Genomic DNA, 19,686 nt, shown 5'->3' on the forward strand with positions numbered 1-19,686 from the left:
TTCCTACCTTGGTACCACTGTATGGAATCTGCAGTTTGTAAAAGAATGACTTCTGTAGTCTTTATTTCTATACTCTATTTGACTTAAGAAAGCATGCCACATCCACGGCTGTCCCGCCTGTGTGACAAAATGCCTCTCAGGTGGTGGCCATCTCAAAATGAGGGGCTCGTGCTTCCCGGAGCTTGGCCCCCGGCGGTTCCCTGGCAGTCTGCTCGAGTTGAGGTGCCTGATCAGCCTCAACGATCTCGTTCACTTTGTTCCTGGCGATGGTTTCTTGCATTGACTCTGCTTCTGTTCTATTTTTCTCTTGACAAAAACTTGATCTGTTCAAGGAACCAGGAAGCATTTCCAACGGCTCCTTGAATACGGAGGAACTGATGCGTCAGTTCCCTCCCTTGATTCAGGCCATTAATGTTATGATTAAAACTCCAGCTCGCTCTCTAGGGGAATTTATAGATACCCTAGAACAGAAAGAGCCCATGATAGGAGATTTGGTAGAATATGGGTAAATTATGAAGAAAAATGTATGGAATGGCATGAGTTACCATTTATGGAGAGGCTAGCCAGAATGAGAAACCCCTGGTGCATTTTAGATAGGAAAGAAAGGCAGGCCATTCTTGATAACATGAAGTCAGTCATTCAATATTGGAACAAACCCTGGGGGTGGAATCCTGAAGAATGGTGTTTGGGTTACCTTGGTTACCTTGAGGGCAGACATGATTTAGGGCCATGAGGAAGCACAGTTAGCTAGTGGTGTGAGACGAATTTCAAAGAAAAGCTCTGCCCACCTGGCCCTGACCACAAAACTTGCTGAGAATAGTCAATTGTCTGTAATCATTTTTCTATGGAAACTTTTATGTCTGCCAACTTCCTTCTGTAATCTCTTAAAAGTGATGCTTGAATTTTAGTAAAGTTGCAGCAGATTCCAATCTCATTAGAGTTGTGTCTGTCTGTCATTCGCCGAATCCTGGGTTCTCCTAAGCCTTCACCCCTGTTCTCCCTCGGTCTTCGATCTCCAAGAGAGTCAGTCCGTGGCAAAAGCACCAGTAGCCCGCCCCGCTTCTCATGCTTGAGAAACTTGAACATCTGAAGGAATGCAAAACTACTGGGCATTTTAGCAGTGTTAATAATTAGACAAGATCATTAGATGTGTCTGGATTTCAAACAATTGAGTTGCAATGAAAGCTTGGAACACACAGTCAGAAACTAGGAACAAGAAACAGGAAATGAGTGCTGGTTGAAGCCTCCCTACTTGTAAACCTGGGAGGCCAATGGTCTAAGCACTAAGAGGCTCTCGGTTCTATCACAGTACTAAACTTATGTAAAGCTGCAGGCTTCACTGCCCAGCCCAGACTCCTCTGAGGCCTTCCTGGAGTCCCCTTTCCTGCTCCTTTGCAGGGGCTGTTCCCTCTGACTATTTCTCCAGGCCCTTGGTAGAGCCACTGGCCATCCCAACAAGGAAAAGATTCTGCTCACCTGGCCTCCTCCATTCCATCCTTCCATTCTCCCATGGTCACCATTTTAGGTCATTTTGTCATGTCCGTCATGTCTGCACTGTCCTTGGGACCCGGCAGCACCCAGTACCTCTCAGATGATGCATGAGTTTGGGTAAAATGGGCACATACCACACAGGAAGCAGTGACAGCCCTGTATCTGCAACATGAAGGCTTCCAGTTATGGGACAAGAGGTACAGATATGACAGAAGCACCAACTGCCTTGTGTGCAAACAGGAAAACCCCAGGGATTTGCTGGGTGCCCTGGCCCAGCTTCTGAATTGGCAGCACCCTCAGAAGGATAGCAACAGATCATCTTCCCAGGCTCACAATGTACGAGGACCAAGAAAAGCCTCTTTCTGAAGAGGCTCAGCAGGTTGCGTCCAGGACACCCTGAGCTGGGGAGGGAGAGGGTGTGGCTCACTAGGGAAACATGAATAGGGGCCAAAATGAGGACAGAATATATACATCACCGGAAGCCGGTAAACATACTTTATTTCTGAAAAACAAACAATCAACAGTAGCTCCACCGGGACAAACTGCTGGCAGCAGGGCAGGGCAGTTCTTCGCACTCAACACTAACGGTGACACTTCCTACGTACCATTCTGAATTGCTTACAATCACAACTGAGGTTTTAAAGAATGTAGGTTCTTAGAAAAGGCTTCTTCATAGAAATGTTTTTAGATAGGCTTCACCCTACGAACAGCAAAACCCAGATGTGAGCAACAGCACACCATGAGAGAATCATCCGAAAGTACAAGTTTAGGCACTTTATCAAAGAAAACCACCTAGAAATACTGTAGATGAGGTCCACTTGATGGAGATTCTGCTGGTCCCTCCCCGCCAACGTCATAGCTGTCGGCCATGACAGCATGAGCCCTCAGTTGAAGCACCCTTCTCCCCTCACACGAGGCAGAACAAACCGCGTTCCCTCTCCAACCACAGGAAGGCTGACAGACAATGGGTCCCCTGGACTGATGAGGAGGACTGAAGCCATCTGAAATGATTCCTCGGGATTCGAGTGGCGCATCTCGTTAACCCACACATCCCGCACGAGCTGGCCGGCGCCTGGGTGTGCAGAGCCAGCTGCACGGTTCACAGAGCACACTTATCTTCACGGACTGACAGTCAATGCCTGCCTCAGTCAAGCCACAGGTTCCCAGGCTTGTCTGACGAGAGCTTGTAACGGATGTGCAGGAACACAGCCGAGCAGTGAAGAGGCGGGAGTGGTACTCTGGAGACGTCAAGGACTCACCAGGCATAAGAGGTACAGAACGTCTATCAAGTTTCCATGTAGGCGATGCCACAGTTAGCATGACTTGCCAGTGTCCACTACCAGTCACAAAGCCTGCCTCCATATGTGAAGCCTTCATACAGTAACTGCGATACTGACCAGGTCACACACAGACCCTAAAAGACGCGAGAATGTCGTCTGGAATGCTGGGAAGCTTGCCACCCACTAGAGATCTTCTTTCCTGCTCCCAGCTCGATTATCTTCCTTGGAAGCCCGTGGCTTGGCATCTCCCTCCTTCTTTTTATTACCCTTCTCTGGCTTTGTTTTATTTTTCTCCTTGCTTCCTCCTCCTTTGCCAGGGTACACCTGTCCCTCTAGAGTGACATCAGCACACCTGTCTTGGCCAACCAAAAAGTCCTTGATTTCCCAGGCATAGCTCCCATCCCGGAGCATGAAGATAGCACGGTCTGATCCCACGATGAACCTAGATGGAGAAGCCATCGGTAAGCAACGCTAGTTAATTCCTCACAAATACACAACACTGCACTGTACTGCCTTGGGTCATGCGGCTGCTGACTTTAATGTTCGCTGAACTCTAAACAAACATCCTGTTTGGATCTAGATAGAAGCAGAAGCTCATATTCCTGGAGCATAAATGGTGCCCTTGTCAAGAGACTATAAAAGAAAAATTCCTTGGGGGTGGTGGAGGGGGCACAGGTAGGCTGACAGGTGGGAGGAGTCCCGTTTCTATCTTTAACATTCTGAAATGTCACTTCCATCTCTGTGTTACTTTTTTGGGGGGTGGGAGGGATTGGTTTTGTTTCCCTTTTTCCTGATAAAAAATTTCAAGTAGTCAAAGATGATACCATATGAGAGTAACTTTGAACTTCAGATCCTCTGGACTTCACCTTCCAAGGGCTGAGATTACAGCCACATGCCATTGTGCCCAGCCATTTTTATGTTCTGAAGTCTCTAGTTATTTTTATTTAACAAAATGTCTTCACTGAGAAGGATAAAGTCACTGGCTTAGAGCAGGTACTACATGGTTCCTCCTCAAGGCCCACAAGGATACCTGACAAGCAGGCAGAAATCCTAACCAAGATCAGAAGCAAGCAGCTCAGCTTATCCCCACTCAGCAGGGCCCAGGAAGCAAAAAGGAACAGCATGGGTCGTGGTGACACACAAAAGCGTGGCCAGAGGGCACGATGCTTCTGTGTGAGCACACCACACCTGCCCCTTTCAGTAGCAAGGCTTCCTCATGAGCAGCCATCACCAAGACATGTCTCTGAGTGCTGCACAAGTGCACTCTCAGGAACTCCTGCTCCACAGCTCACCACTTCCTTACTTTCTTATGACATCTGAAGACCTCGAGTTTCAGAACTACCAAGAAAAAGCAGGCTCTAAAAAAGGGGACACTCATAGCTGGATGGATAGGGGAGAGGGTGGTGAACATGGTCAAAATCAACGAAGAAAATGTATATAAAGTAGAACCTTTCCAATTGTATTTTAAGATCATATGGTCTCTGACAACAGATCTTCTCACATTAGTCATTAGTCACCTGAGATAGCTGCATGTATCAACACAGCTGCATCATGGACTGGAGAGCTGCAACTCACTCAGCCTTCTAGGATGCTAAGCAATACAACTCTTTATTGAGACGAGGCAAAAGTTAAAGAGACAAAGATAAACAAAACTTTCAAAACCAAACAATTATTAAAAGTTACTGATTGACTCCTCCAAAAAGTTTAAAGAAAAATATTTAAATAAATTTAAATATTTAAATAAACTTAAAAGAATTCATAGACAGGAAAGGTCCAAGGTCCTTGGGAAGTCTGCCAAAAAAAAAAAAAAAGACACTGCTTCAGCCCCAGAAAAATCAGCAGCACACATGCAGGTCAGGTGACCCGAAGCTGCATCCCAGAGCTGGGGAGGCAGAGGCAGGGAGTCTGAGGCAGCTGGACTAAATGGCTAGAGCTACATAGTAAATACATAGTAAAACCCTATTTTAAACATCAACTGCACCTCCCTCCCCACCCCCAAAAAAAACAGAAAAGTGACCTAGCCTGGGGTCTTTACCTCTGAACATCATAGTTGGCATTGAACAGACTGCCCTGCCACAGGCTGGTGATTTCCTCCGTCTCCTTCTCAGTGGGGTTCCCGGACACAGTGACAAACATCATCAGTGTCTTCCCTTTTTTTGTCATTTTCAAGATGCTCTCTGGCTTGCCTGGGTCTAGCTTTGAGAAGTCGACAGGTGCAGGGGGTCGCTTGTGCTCTGGAAGGTCTCCTTCTTCTATGTCGTCATCTTTCTGCCAGGAGAGGGTATTAAACCCTGTCAGACTCTCCAATTGCACAGATACTCCCCAGTACGTCAGAAGCAGGGCACACACCACCAAATTACTACAAACAAGACTTCCCTAACACCAACTCAGGGTTCCTGTGTCATACATTTTCTATGATGTGCTCACTCTCAAAGAATCTACCCAACATGGTAGATAACAAAACCAGCCACATCCAGGTATCTAACAACGAAAATCAAATACTCTTACAACAAATCTCAAATACAGGCATAGTAGCTAAGGTACATAATCCCCATTACTCAGAAGATCAAGGAGAAAGATGGAGAATCCAAGGCCAGCTTAACAACTCAGGAAGATCTTGCCTCTAAAACAGCTGGGGTGTGGCTTAGTTGTAGAGTGCTTGCCTTAGCATGAGCGAGGCCTGGGGGTCAATGTCCAAAACCACTAAGACAACTTTGTTTTTAAAAAATAACACCTGACAGGCACAAAAGGCAGACCATGCAATCCCATTTGTTTAAAGCATCAGGAACAGGTAAAATGAACATGGGGTGACAGAAATCAATTTTTAGCAAATCAGAAGCCATTGGGACAAAGACAGAATGAACGAATGAACAGGAAGGAACATCTGGTGTAATGGTCTGTAACCTCAATGACAGAATGCTTTTCTAGCATGCCCAGGGTCTGCGTCTTCGTGCTGCGTACTTAAAACCCTGCAATCCACTGCGCACAAGTGTTCAATCCCAAGGGGGCAGGCCTGCCCTACTCAGTGCTGTGACCTAGCACTTCTGAAAGCACCTTCTGCGGATTCTAGGGACGGGAAACGGTGTAGACCTGCTGAGGGCGACTACAGCGAATTCCTCACTTGAGGGAAGATGCAAACATGGAAGGAGACAGAGTTGCTTTGTGGGATCAGACTGTAGCTGTAGGCACAGATTGATTGGACAAGTAGATGACAGAATAGATGGTAAAAATATTAAAGCGTAGGTTCCTTGAAGAAAAGCCTAATCATTGCCTGTGAAACAAAAACGAAACCTTAAATATCTCTGCAACAGAAAGAAGTGCTCAATGAATCACATACCACGTCAGAACGACACAGACGCCAACCTGAAGCAGCAGCTCAAGGGCCAAATTTGGAATAACATGAGCATGAAAAATAATGATTTATAACACCAAATAAAGTCCATACTGACATCAGAAATGAAAAAAAGAATGTATTAGTAGTGGAATATCAATAAATAGTTATTAGTTATTCTGTTTATTACCTAATAAATAGAAAGAATGCACACAACAGAAAAAAGAAAAATCCCCAAAAGGGTGGTCGAGTTGGCTCAGTGGATAAAGGTCGCTTGCCTAGGCACACTTGATGACCCAGTTCAATCCCCAGGACCCACATGGAGGAGGAAAAGAACTGACCACCCACACCAGCTCTTTCTCTGACCTGTGGCTCACACCAAATTAATATAGACTAAAAAGCTGGGCATGGTCTCTCAGGCCTACAATCCTAGCACTGGGGTTAGAGGGAGGAAAATGGCTGGAGTCTGCTGGCCACTCGCCTAGCTTCAGATTCGGTGACAGACCCCGCCCATGGGAAAAAGATGGAGAGTGAGGGAGCAGGACCAGTGCCAGAACCACAGGTTTGCACCACACACTTGGCTGCATGCAGTCTCACATTTTCAACTCGTTTCTCCAAGCCCCACAGAAATCTGTAGACAACCAAGCTGAACTCTGTTCTTTCAGGGGCCTTGATAACAGCGACCATCTGCGGAGTTACTATAATAGTCTGTTTGGACACACCGTATCTCCAACCTGTACAGTGAACTGCTTAAGTTCTCCACTGAAGGAATCAGACAACCTCAAAGAACAAGCAAGTTTACACATATACCAGAAGGCCTGATGCCTAAGCTAAATATATATTTCTGGCTGTTGATCCCTCTGGCCTCCACAAAAAGCACAATCACACCGCATTTCCTGTGCTAGCTGAGACTCACCATCAGTTTGAACACAAGAGTCCCCACCTTACCACAGACCTGAGGTAAGGCCCTCAGGAAACAGTCATGCTATTAGGAAGCCATCAGAGCACTCCCAAATTTAAAGACTCCACTGCAGAAGAACCTTCTCTTCTCAGAGGAAAAGCAGGGCTGCTGGGGAAGGGAGCTCACATCTGTAGTGTCTACAGTCCACCTGCACAGTGCACACCAATGTGTGCAGCAGTGTAGCTAAGTGAGTCAAAGAACAGGCTCTGAAGTCAAGGGACAGAATTCCAAACTAGGCTAACCTGCTGTGACCCTGGGCAAATTGCTTCAAGGGCGTAGCCTCAGGAAACAGTCGTCTCAGGGTCAGCCCTCAGGAAACAGTTGTCCTTATCACCCAAGAGAAAGGATTAAAGAAGTTGCAGACTTCAAAGCTTTGTCATTTACCGGCCACCCCTCCACAGCTCCAGGGCACATGGGGGGGGCAACATGACAGAGGCAGGTGGAGCTCTCTGAGTTGGAGGCCTGGTCTACAAAGTTCCAGGACAGGCTCCAAAGCTAAACAGAAACTGTCTCAACAAAAAAACAAAATAACAAAAGTATAGCTATAAAGATGGTCCAAAGGGAACTATTTAATAGCTATCAGAGGAAACAAACCCAACTTTTAAAAGTCCATCTGTACTGATTACAGCTACTAAAATTATGTTTTCATAAAAAAACTAGAAACAGGGTTGAGATGATTAAGTATGGTATCTAGTGCTATGATGTCCTAGTAAGACTGCTTTCATCCCCTTAAGACCCAACCACTCACTACTTCTAAATACAGCATAGGCCCTAAGGTATTCAAGACCACTCACTAGCGCTCTGCTTCAGACACAGCCGAAATTCATTAGTTCTGATACTCGATACCGCTTATGAATTACACTCTTCCAAGTCCTCCCAGTTTTCTCAGTTAATACTTGCAACTGCTTGGAGGTGAACATCAACACTTCCATCATGCATATAAGGGAACTACAGCACAGATCTGTACCAGACCAAATTCACAAGTTCAAGTGTACTGAATGTTAACCTGTTGGTCTCTGCTATTCTGCCCAAAGCCCAGGTCTCTCTCAGACTCTAAGGTACTCTCCTTATCCTGTCTAATGCAACCCCCTCCCTGCGGCCTTCTGATGTGCTTGCTGCATCTTCTCTTTAGAGGAGCCAACCATTCTGTTTCAGTGTACCATATTGACCATGGCAAAGCTTTTCACAAGATAAGGTTCTCACCTTGGCAAATGAAAAGGTGTTGTTTACTAGAGTCCAAAAAAGACAGTTTGAAATAGAGGAGAGAATGAGAGGATTCCTCATTAGTGATACTCACCCATATTACATTTTTCTTTTCTCTTTGGGGGAAAGGGTCTCCCTGTGAAGCCCAAACTAGTTGGAAATTTACTATGTGGCTCAGGTTTAACTAAGGCTAGCCTCCTTCACCAATCTCTCAAGTACTGGGATTAAAAACATGCACTACCGCCGCCCCACTACTTCAAGCTTTCTGTTGGGTACAGATAACGTGGGGGGAAAAAAGGGTCCCCTTTCTTCTGAACAAATTCAGCAGGTGGCTGCTTTCAACTTAGGCCCAAAAGTCTTTACTACAAGTAAAGTTAGCTACAAGTCAAAACATCACTTTTGGAAACACACCTTGGGAGTTCTCTGCAGAAAGAGACTAAGTGCCCCAAGTTACCCAGTGGGTACCGTCCATCAGCTGTGCAAATCAAATATGACGGTACAATTGCTTTTGGAAAGGGGGAAGGCTGCAATGTGCTTTTGGGCACCTTATACACTCTCACTGGGACTACACACCCCAGTGTGTTAGAGTAACAGATCAGAAAATGGCCTCTTACAAAACAAATCCACTGTTCCCTTGAATGAAAGAAAAACCTAAGTTCCAGATGAGATGCCTTAGCTTCTCCCCACCAGTAAAATAAATCCACCCACGAAATTACAAATGCCCCAGCAGGTACATACACCAAAGGAATCGGAAACACCCTCTATATTTGGAAGGATCTCTAATGAAAGCTAAAAAACGTTCTCGAGAGACAACCTGCACAACCCACTCACTTAGCAACAGGAGGGGGAGTGAGGGAACGCTCTTCAGAAGTGCTCTCTCCCTGTTTGCAGGTTCAATGTCCGCCAGGACTAATGTAGAAACCACTGGGGCCCAGCAGGGAAAGCGGGGCTTGACTGGTGAGAAGCTAAATCCTGACTGGGGTAGCCAAGCAGTCATGGCTCACGGACACTGGGGAGAGAGGCCTGAGCCATGGTGGAATGAAGGCACGGGAAGGGGGGGTTGTACGCAGTAACTTGAGTCAGTCAATAAGGGCCCTGGGTACAGGACAGGGCTAGAGATCGGGGGACAGAAGTCAGAGGGTCACAAAGACCAAGGGGGTAAAGGTTAGAGAGAAAGGATCTGGATGGAGACGTGACCGTGAGTAAGGGCAGCACGGACCTCCCACTGCTCCAGAAGTCGCGCCATGTCGGCATCATTGTAATCACGGATGTCCTTCTTCTTCCGCGGAGGTGGGGTGGCTTCACTCGGCGTGTCGGCCGCGCAGGCCCCAGGAGGAGGAAGAAGCAGCAGGTCCGAGGCACACAAAAACAGGAGGACCGCGCGCATCCAGGTGGAGGCCGCCATATTAGCCGCCCAGCGGAACCACGGCACGCACACTGGGCCTGCGCAGACAGCGCGAAGTCCAGGAGCCCGGCCCCACCCCGCCCCGCCCCGCGCCTTCCGCCCCCGCCCCCGTAGTGTGTTGTGCCTAACGACGTCCAGTACTCGCCCCACTAGTCCCACCTTCGCACACTCAGGGGCCAGTGGCTCCACCTTCGCACACTCAGGGGCCAGTGGCTCCACCTTCGCACACTCGGGCCAGTGGCTCCACCTCCCACCCATCAAGTAGCCTACTGCGCCCCGCCTCGTCCCGTTTCCTCCAGGCGACCTCCTCCGGAAGCCCCGCCCCTAGTCTCGGCCCCGCAGATCCGATCATCTGGCTCCGCCTCCTCCCAGACTCCGCCCCATGGCTCTAGGGCCTCACCCGGCTGGGCACCAACGGTTCCTCCCCTTGTTTCACCCTAACGGCTCCGCCCCATCTCCAGGCTCCGCCTACGGCTCCTCCCCTTAGCCTGGCCAAACTGTCTAACCTAGCTGGGTTCCGCTGGACTGTTCTTTTACGACGGGGATTGTTAGAAGTCAGCCTTTTTGTCCCACATTCACTAACCAGATCTGAAAGTTCCCCTCAGGACCTGCAGAAACTGCCAAACAGCGTCCTGGAGGCCTCAGTTTTTGCCTGTGAAATGAAAGACAGGGGGAAGATATGCAAACTGCCTTGACCCTAGTGAGGCCCTTTTTCAGGGTGTGGACTTTCAGCCTCGCTCCCTAACAATTTCCCACGAGAACTTCCAGCTAAAAAGCTAAGGACAGCCAGGGCAACTTTTCTCGAAGGCAGTAAATAGAGGCTCTATTGTCATTCTGCTCCACAGACGGTTCGACCCACTCTCGTCTTTCAATCTTTGAAAAAAGTTCTAAATTATTTAATACATAACCATTTTTTATTGTTTAAAGTAGTTCCAGGCTCAGCCAGGCAATGAGGATCCCAGCACTCGGGAGGCAGAGGCAGGCAGATCTGAGATCTAAGCTAGCCTGGTCTACTGAGCTAGTTTCAGAACTGCTAAAAGAAACCCTGTGTTGTTAAATAGCTGGACGGTTGTGGTGGTGGTGGCGCATGCCTTTAGTCCCAGCACTCAGGGCAGAGACGGGTGGATCTCTGTGAGTTCAAGCCCAGCCTGGTCTACTAGAGCTAGTTCCAGAACAAGCTCCAAAACTACAGACAAACCCAGTCTCGAAAAAACAAACAAAAAAGATGTTTAAACAAAAGTCTTATCACTGGAACTTCTCTCACAGAAGTAGGTGGAAACTGAGCATGTTAAGGTGTTCTGGGCCAGCCAGACTTCTTTCTCACACTGCCTCTTCACACTGGTCTGGAGTTCCCATCCTCAAGGGCATCAAAAGTTCCAGGATGGCTCCTGGTGTTCCAGTCATCCGGATAACATTCCAAGCAAAGAAAATGGGAAGGAAGCCAAGGTGAAGGGAGAAGGCCTTCCAGTGGGATCGAGGTATTTGAAACGTCCTATTAGGGAATCGTGCACAGCACAGCACTTCTGGTCTCGTGGGCTGGAGTCGGCCTCTGAGAGGGGCTGAGGAACTGTCATTTAGCTGGATTGGCTACCAGTCCAAACACAATCAGGCTTCTTATGAAGGAAACAGCATGAAGCAGAGCCTAAGAAAGCAGCTTCCTAGCAACAAGCACCTTATTGACCTCCACTCTAAGGTCAAATGCGGTGTGCATTTAGCCTACTGTAGCAGAGGCTGACATTTCCATATTCACGCATGGGTATACATAAACACATGGAAGTTTTCTGTTGACATTGTGCAGAAACAACTCATAAGCCAAAAAAAAAAAAAAAGAAAGGAATTTTTTTTCTTTCCTGAAATCATAGGGGAAATGTCATGAGCCTTCTCCCAGGGGCACACGGCTCCACCCAGTGGCTTGGAGCTCTGTCCTGGCACAGTCTTGCTAAAAAACATGCACAGCTGTGATGGATCATGTGCTCTGCAGGGTGGGGTCACCTTGGTCATTCATTCTGCCAACTGCCAAGGTAAGGTGAAAAAATGCTGGTTTCTGGTTTTCTTAGCCCACAATATCTGGTTACAGAGAATAATTTTTTTTAAGTGTTGTACTGCAATCATAGAAACAAGTCAGAAAGTTCCAGGGCTACTGACTGTCATCTGAGGAGGAAACCCATCTGGCTCCCACTCCACTGATGTGAAAACATCTGGAGCAACTAGATTTTAACACTTTGATGTTTTAAGTATATTTAGGTGTTTTGGAACTTGGGCCAGTTCAACTCTGAAGGACCTTATTTACCAGTGACTTGTTGTTAGGCTGGTGAGACACACGGGAAGGTGAACCTGCAGCCCTCGGTACCTGACAAATAACGCTTGTCTGGAGATCAGAGGACAGAGCTAGCCACTAGTTAACCAAAGAGACCAGGCAGAGGTGGCACACACCTTTAATCCCAACACTGGGAGGAGGAAGCCGGGAGATCAGGAGTTCAAGACCACCCGTCTAAAGGAACCACAGAGCCAGGCAGAGGTGGCTCACACATCTGATCCCCACACTCCCTGCACGTGGGAGACTCATGCCTTTAATCCCAGCACTAGAGAGGTAGAGACGGGAATATAAGGAGGGTCTCCATTCAGTCTAAGGACCCCTCCCATTCAGTCTTAAGGATTCACAGGGACAGCAGGCCCCATTCAGTCTGAGATTTCATAGAGGTAAGACGTCTAGTAGCTGCTGCTCTGCTTCTCTGGTCTTTTAGCTTTCACCCTGACTCTGGATTTTTATTGTTAAGACTAATTAGGATTCAGGCATCATCGGAGGCTTGGTACTAGCAGAGGAGATAAGCCATCTACCGTGAATTCTACATAGATTCCAGAAGGGGCTAAAGGGATCAGGCCAATGATAAGTGTCTGTGTATTTATTTTCGTGTGTGTGTACGGCTGAAAGCCAGAAGAGGGCACCAGACCTCATTACAGATGGTTGCCGGGAATTGAACTCAGGACCTTTGGAAGAGCAGGCAATGCTCTTAACCTCTGAGCCATCTCTCCAGCCCTAACATCCACATTTGAGAAACGGAATGAAATGGTCAAAGAGGCGCAGGACCTGGTGGGAATGTCACTGGTGCCAAACATGACCCCTTTAACAATCGAATTGAGAGAAGGTCTGACAAATGAACACCATCAGCACTGGTCGATGACTATTGTAAGGCATCAGATGTGGAAGAGGATAGAGACCAGCTCTGTTCTTCACAGGCTGACAGGATTGTGGAGGGAGCGAGGCCTGTAGCCCCAAACAGTATGGCAATGGCCTCACCCGGGCTAGGCAGACAGCACAGTGGACACCAGGGGCAGACATGCCCAAGCATATCTAAAGGTCCAGAGAAGCTGTGTGAGGCAGCAATAGTCAGTTAATCTATAGATACTAATCACCAGGTATCCAGGCCAGGAATGGTTAATGTTAGCTGCCTGCGGTCCCTAAATTCTGGGATTCATCTTTTCTCTTACTGGCCAGCAAAGGGATAGGCTATGAAATTATTGGCCTGTGCAAGCTACCTTGGGCCCATGGAAACCCTTGGAGGAAATCCCTACTCTCAGATACTGGAAGCTGAATGCTCAGGCGTTTCTGCCAATGCATCGCTGGGCCTGTGCACAGCCTCCTCACTCACTGCAGAGGCAAGAGGGAAGATGAGGGACTGAAGGCCAAAGTTCTACCCAGGTGTGCAGTATACTGGACAGGATCATGATGTGCCAGAAGTCTAGAGGACATACCAGGTAGGGAGGGTGCTGTATTCCATGGTGATTCTGCACCCCCTGCCTGCAAGGGGCTCTTATGCATGACCTGTGATGACAAAAGGGTTGGGACCACATTCCTCAGCTGTAAACTGTTCTCCAAGAGAGGTGGCATTTGTTTTTAGGCCAGATCTCTCGCCTAGGCCACGCTTGCTTTAAACTTCCTATATAGCAGCAGATGATGAACTCCTGACCCTCTTACCTCTACCTCCCAAGAGCTCATTTGCACCCCCCGCATACAGCCAAGAGTGATACTCAAGAAGGAGAGAATGAACTGGGATGTCTGCAAACGCATAAGAGAGATAGATCAACTGAGACCACTGTCTCTGTGAGCACAACCATAAAACCAAGGAACACAACTCCAAAGGAAAACTATGACCAACACTGCTTCCTTACCGACCACTGGGTGGCACTGTGTACCAGACAGCTTGGTTGCTAGCCCACAAGTTCAGGGATGTAACATGAGGCTTGGGTATGAAAGCCCAAAGTACATACAGGTGAATATTATTTCCCCTAAAAAGGAAATTGACTCATTATAGCATTGATTAACCTTAATGACATTATGTTTAATGAAATACGACAGATACAAAGGAAGAGAGGACTTCAAAGAATCAAACTCATAGAAGTTGGTGATGGCCAGGGACTGGGAGAGAGACTAAAAAGATGCTATTTCTAGGGTGAGTGGGGTCACAGAAGATGAGACATTTCTAAAGACGGATGTTTCTGGGCACAGTCCCTCCAAGTTACAGAAAGGTGAGAAAGAGCAGGAGATTTTAGATTTGGCTTCCACTGCTTTGGTCTGCAAGTTACCTCTACTTCCCCAGCACTGGTCAGAATGTACCAAAGAAGTCTGCCCACCTTGAGTGAAAAACTTGGTATGTGGTACTTGATCTGGGGTTCATTTTGTTGTGTGCCTCCACTGTACAAACAGTAACGAGGGGCACTTGCTCGTGAACTTGCCCCTTTCTGGACTCTAATCTTCATAGGCAGAGGTTGCCTACTATAATCTATTATGTAAGTTCAGCGTCTTAAACAGGGGCTGGCACGTGGTAGAGGCCTAGTACTTGAGCTATGAGAAAACAATAGCAGCAGAAAACAGGCAGGTGAAGGTGGAACCCGGAGAGATCAGTTTAGGAGTGGCACTATCTGAAAAATGAAGGCGGGAAAGCCAAAAATTTAGCCTACCAAACTGCATAGCTACACCCAATTTCATGATACAAACCAACTGGGGGTGGTCCATGTGCAGTATACTGGGGACAAGAGGCTTCTAGTAACAACAGAAGAAAAGAAATTGGACTCCAGGGGCAACAACTATGTTTGGGAACATATTCTGATCCCACAGCTTCCTGGAATAGCGTGAGCACAAGGAGAAAGGATCAGCTTCTCTTTGGCTTTTTAAATTTATTAATTTTTATTTACGTATTCAGTGTGCACGTGCGAATTTGTGTGAATGCTACCATGTAGGGGCCAGGAGATGATTCTCTTTCTACATGCAGGTCCAAGGGACTAATATCAAGCTGTCAGGCTTATCGGAAGGTACCTTCACCCTCTAAGCCATTTAGCTGGCCTCTAAGATTTTAGAGCTAAGGAAACCATTTCTTAGGACCATTCATGGGTTACCATGGATAGAGTCTGCTGTTTTTCCCTTGTAGAAAAAATACAAAGGAGTAACCCTATGGAACTACTACTCCTATAGAGAGCCACTGGCTTCAGTCTGTAGAGTAAGTTGGTTCACCTAGAATCAAGACGATCTTCCGTAAGGGCATTTTTTGTTTATGAGTAGGATGACTAGCCATCCGGGTTTGTAACTGTTGTTCCGCGTTAACTTATTAATAACTTGTCTCCTAGTTCACTCTGTAAACTACTGGGGTTTGGACAATAAATTTGAAGGTCACCCAACTTATAAATAACATTTATAACTGGCTGTGGAGGTCCTAGGAAGAGACAGAGGAACAAACATTTCCATTGGCTGAGCACACCCAGCTGTGCTGTGCACCAGCAGAAGGCTTTAGGACTGCTCAGAGCAGAGTGCTTTTCTGGGAGGAGGCCCAGGTGTTCCAGGCGTTTCCTGCACACAGGGCCTTGATGAAAAAAGGGGGTGGCTGGCGGGGGTAGAGGACCACCTCTTCTAGCCATCTGTTGTGGTCAAGGAGCTTAGGAAGTCACTTAGTGCACCCGGCCACAGGGCTGGACGGCAAAGGCCTGTTATCCCGACTACTTGAGAAGTGGAAGGAGGAGGGTCAGAAGTTCAAGGCCAGCCTGGACAACTTAATCAGACCCTGTTTCCAGAATATATAAAAAGTTAAATTAATGAATAAAAGTACAGTAGTTCAAGGTCTTAGGTTTAAACCCTGTGTATGAGGAGGAGAGCCATCTGGGTCACCAGTTTCCCAGTCGGTAACCCAGAGACAGCAGTGTTTACCTCTAGATTCGGGCTCATTACTTAACAATGGCTGCTATTATTCCATTATATAGATGGAGCCAGGAAAAGGCAAACTGCTGATGAAGGCGCGTACTAATTCTAGCCAGCTAGAACAGAGTCACCACACACAACCTGACTTGAAGAAAGAACTTGCCCAAGGTCACATAATTCCTGATCGGCTTGGGGGGTGGAGGGGGAGACTAACCCCAGGAAGGGTCTGTCTCTGATCCCCTTCGCTGTGGGAACTCCAGCGTGACCAGCACTCCTGTTGTTTCAGTGCTTCATGGAAACCCACCCATAGGAAAGGGTCGAATACAACAAAGGGCGGGGAAGGGCTTGCATAAGTTACCGAATCTCACAGATCCGAACTGGAATCCGGGGGAAAAAAATAGAGGGTAATAAATAAGTGGCCTCCTCCTCAAGAAAGCAAAAACAGATCACCTTTTACACTCGCTCCCTCAGCGGGGAGAAAGCACCAAACCCCGGGGCTGGCTGAGAGCTTACGTAAGGCCACTCGCGGCTGCGCCCCGGTGTCCCCAGGGTGTGTGCGGCGCCGGGGAACGGAGCGAGGGCGGGCCTTCCACATCACACGCGCTTCCCAGCCTCTCTGGACGCGGGGACCACCGGCCCCCAGGGCCGCGGTGTCGGGGCTGGGCGCGGCGTCCTCCCACGGCCCCCAGCTTCCCGGGGGAGGAGCAGCGCATCGCGCAAGCATCCGGGATCGGCGGAGGGGGCGGGAGGAAGGGCAAGAGGAGGAAGCGGGATTTAAACGAAAGGCGGTGACGCCACACAAAAGATTCCTATAGGCTCCGTGGAGGTTACGGCCGAGGTGGCGGCGGCGAGCCGGGGGCGAGGCGGACGCGAGGAGGCGAAAGCCGCAGACGCGCGCGGGCAGGCGGGTGTCCCCTGGCCTGCGGTCTCCGCCCTTCCTTTCAGTTGCTCGGAGGTCGCTCGGAAGTTGCTGGTTGACAAACATGGCAGGAGTCGGAGCCCGGGTCGGCCGCCGCGGAGCCGCGCGCACCTTCTGAGCCGACTACCCCGGGGCGTCGGATGCGCGGGGGAACGGGGATGGAGTCGCCACGACAGCCGCTCGCCGGGCGCGGGCCATTCAGGCGGGGACGGCGTGTCGCCGCGGCGCCGGGCCGCGCACTCTGAACCGCCAGGCGGGAAGGCGCGGCCGCCCAGCGCCCTGCGTTGCAGCCTCCCGCCCGACTGACTACGAACGGCCGCCCCAGAGCCAGCCACGCCCTCGGCCCTGTGGCCGCCCAGCACCCCAAGAGCCGGAGCGGGAGATGCGGCCGCGCGCCCCCGATCGTCTGCTCCGGCCGCCGTCGCCGGCCGGTGTCGCCTGGCGGGGTCACCGCGCCTGAAGCCCACGTGCGCCGCTGAGCTCGATCGCCGCCGCGCAGCGGCTGACAGCAGAGCCTGCCCGGGGCCGCCGCCCGCGCTCCTCCAGGAGCCGAGGATTTTGATTTCAAAGGAAGGAAGGAAGGAAGGAAGGACAACTCCCAGCCTTCCCCGTCCCGCCCTCTCCGCTCCGGCGGCCCGGCCGGCCATGCCCAGGAAGGCGGCGACAGCCCGGCAGCGGGGACTTTTCTGGTAGGCTCGTGGCGAGGGGCGCGGACTGAGAGTCTAACCGTGCCCCGGCTCACGGTTCCAGCGAGCGTGCACAGCGCCCCAAAAGAGCTTGCCGCCGGCTTGGGCCCGCCCCGCGACGCCCGGCCCCCGGCCGCCGCCGCCACCACCCCGATCTCTGTGCCCGCCGCGGTGGGTGGCATGATGGTGCGCGGAAGGCAGCGCGGCCCTGGCCAGCTGAGTCGCGGCGGCGGTGGTAGCGGACTCCCCAGCGGCATGCCAGTGCCCCCTGGGCGCGATGGCTAGCGGCAGTGCCGGGAAACCCACTGGCGAGGCGGCTTCTCCGGCTCCTGGGAGCGCCGTCGGCGGGGCCAGCTCACAGCCGCGGAAGAGGCTGGTGTCAATCTGTGATCACTGCAAGGGCAAGATGCAGCTGGTGGCCGACCTGCTGCTGCTGTCGAGCGAGGCGCGGCCGGTGCTCTCCGAAAGCCCCGCCTCCCCTGGCGCTGGCGCCGAGTCCTTCGAACAGTGCCGGGACACCATCATCGCGCGCACCAAGGGGCTGTCCATCCTCACCCACGACGTGCAGAGCCAGCTCAACATGGGCCGCTTTGGAGAGGCAGGGGACAGTCTCGTGGAACTGGGCGACCTAGTAGTGTCGCTGACCGAGTGTTCTGCGCATGCGGCCTACCTGGCGGCCGTGGCCACGCCGGGGGCTCAACCTGCCCAGCCTGGCCTTGTGGACCGCTACCGTGTGACACGCTGTCGCCACGAGGTGGAGCAGGGCTGCGCTGTGCTTCGAGCCACCCCGCTGGCCGACATGACCCCCCAGCTGCTCCTGGAGGTGTCGCAGGGCTTGTCTCGCAACCTCAAGTTCCTGACGGACGCGTGCGCCCTGGCTAGTGACAAGTCACGGGACCGCTTCTCGCGCGAGCAGTTCAAGCTAGGCGTCAAGTGCATGAGCACCAGTGCATCGGCGCTGCTGGCATGCGTGCGCGAGGTGAAGGCAGCGCCCAGCGAGCTGGCCCGCAGCCGCTGCGCACTCTTCAGCGGGCCCTTGGTGCAGGCCGTGAGTGCCCTAGTGGGCTTTGCCACCGAGCCTCAATTCCTGGGTCGCGCAGCCGCCGTGAGCGCCGAAGGCAAGGCGGTGCAGACCGCCATCCTGGGAGGTGCCATGAGCGTGGTGTCGGCCTGCGTGCTCTTGACCCAGTGCCTCAGGGATCTGGCGCAGCACCCCGATGGGGGCGCCAAGATGTCGGACCACAGGGAGAGGCTGAGGAACTCGGCCTGCGCCGTGTCTGAAGGCTGCACCCTGCTATCTCAGGCTTTAAGGGAAAGGTCTTCACCCAGGACTTTACCGCCAGTGAATTCCAATTCTGTGAATTAGCACCCCTGCCCCATCCTCATTCCCCCCCCCCCCGTTTTCCACCCCAGGCTAAAGGAAGACTCTTACTCCTCCCCTCTCCATTTATACCAAAGAAATTATAGGTGACCCCCCCCCATGTTAAATGCTCAAGAGGAATTTTCCAGAACGCAGGGCCATATACACAAGTTAACACATACACAGAGGGTCCAGGTGTCTACCAGCCCCCTGTAGGGACTCAGATACAGAAGATGGATCTAGGTAGTCTTGCTGGCTGCAGGATTCCTCCTACACCCTCCAGCCCCTCAACTCAATTACTAATTGGGCAGGAAAGAGGTCATGGGTTCATTTCTTTCTTCTTTTTAATTAAAAGAAAGGTTACCTCAGTTTTCACTCCTTAGACATGGATGTAGCTACCTTTTTGTATGTCGTTTCTTTTTGTTGAATTAGAGTATACATGGTGTGATAAGAGTATGACTTTGCCATGTGGTTTGCAAATGGGGGGAAGGCTACTGTGAGCGTGTGTTTTATTTTTTAATTTACACTATAGAGTGATTTTTTTCCCCCAACGTCAAGTTTTTAACCCTGCATGTACTGGAGTATTTATTTCATCTATTAAATTGTTATGTTTCTCAGATGGCCTTTTTGCGGTTCCTGTGTTTCCACTGACTGTGTATACTGCTTGTCATCTGTGGGCAGGGGCAAGTGGATCCCCAAGTGCCCAACCTTTGCCATTTGTCCCTCAAGAATGACTCTCCTGAGCATCCTAGCACCCCAGAAAGACAAGTGTATGTGATCTGTTTTTACAGGCAGGTGGTGTGCGATTGGATTACACAGGGCTTGGGGGTGGACTGTTGGGGGGAGGGTTGTCTTCCTTCTAG

General features: G+C 50.3%; 2 protein-coding genes across 2 annotated transcripts; one reads left to right on the plus strand and one right to left on the minus strand.

Annotated features, from left to right (window-relative positions):
• Positions 1 to 1,959: 1,959 nt before the first annotated feature.
• On the minus strand, positions 1,960 to 9,722 carry Mesd (mesoderm development LRP chaperone). Its single transcript, XM_057756232.1, has 3 exons — positions 9,486 to 9,722; positions 4,807 to 5,039; positions 1,960 to 3,213 (listed from the first exon to the last, which is right to left on the minus strand). Exons 1-3 carry the CDS (start codon positions 9,669 to 9,671, stop codon positions 2,955 to 2,957), a joined length of 678 nt encoding a protein of 225 aa, XP_057612215.1. The 5' UTR covers positions 9,672 to 9,722; the 3' UTR covers positions 1,960 to 2,954.
• A 6,813-nt stretch (positions 9,723 to 16,535) lies between these two features.
• On the plus strand, positions 16,536 to 19,440 carry Tlnrd1 (talin rod domain containing 1). Its single transcript, XM_057756521.1, has one exon. It carries the CDS (start codon positions 17,741 to 17,743, stop codon positions 18,827 to 18,829), a length of 1,089 nt encoding a protein of 362 aa, XP_057612504.1. The 5' UTR covers positions 16,536 to 17,740; the 3' UTR covers positions 18,830 to 19,440.
• The last annotated feature ends 246 nt before the right edge of the window (positions 19,441 to 19,686 follow it).

The sequence above is a fragment of the Chionomys nivalis genome, chromosome 23, assembly GCF_950005125.1.
Source record: "Chionomys nivalis chromosome 23, mChiNiv1.1, whole genome shotgun sequence".
NCBI lineage: Eukaryota > Metazoa > Chordata > Mammalia > Rodentia > Cricetidae > Chionomys > Chionomys nivalis.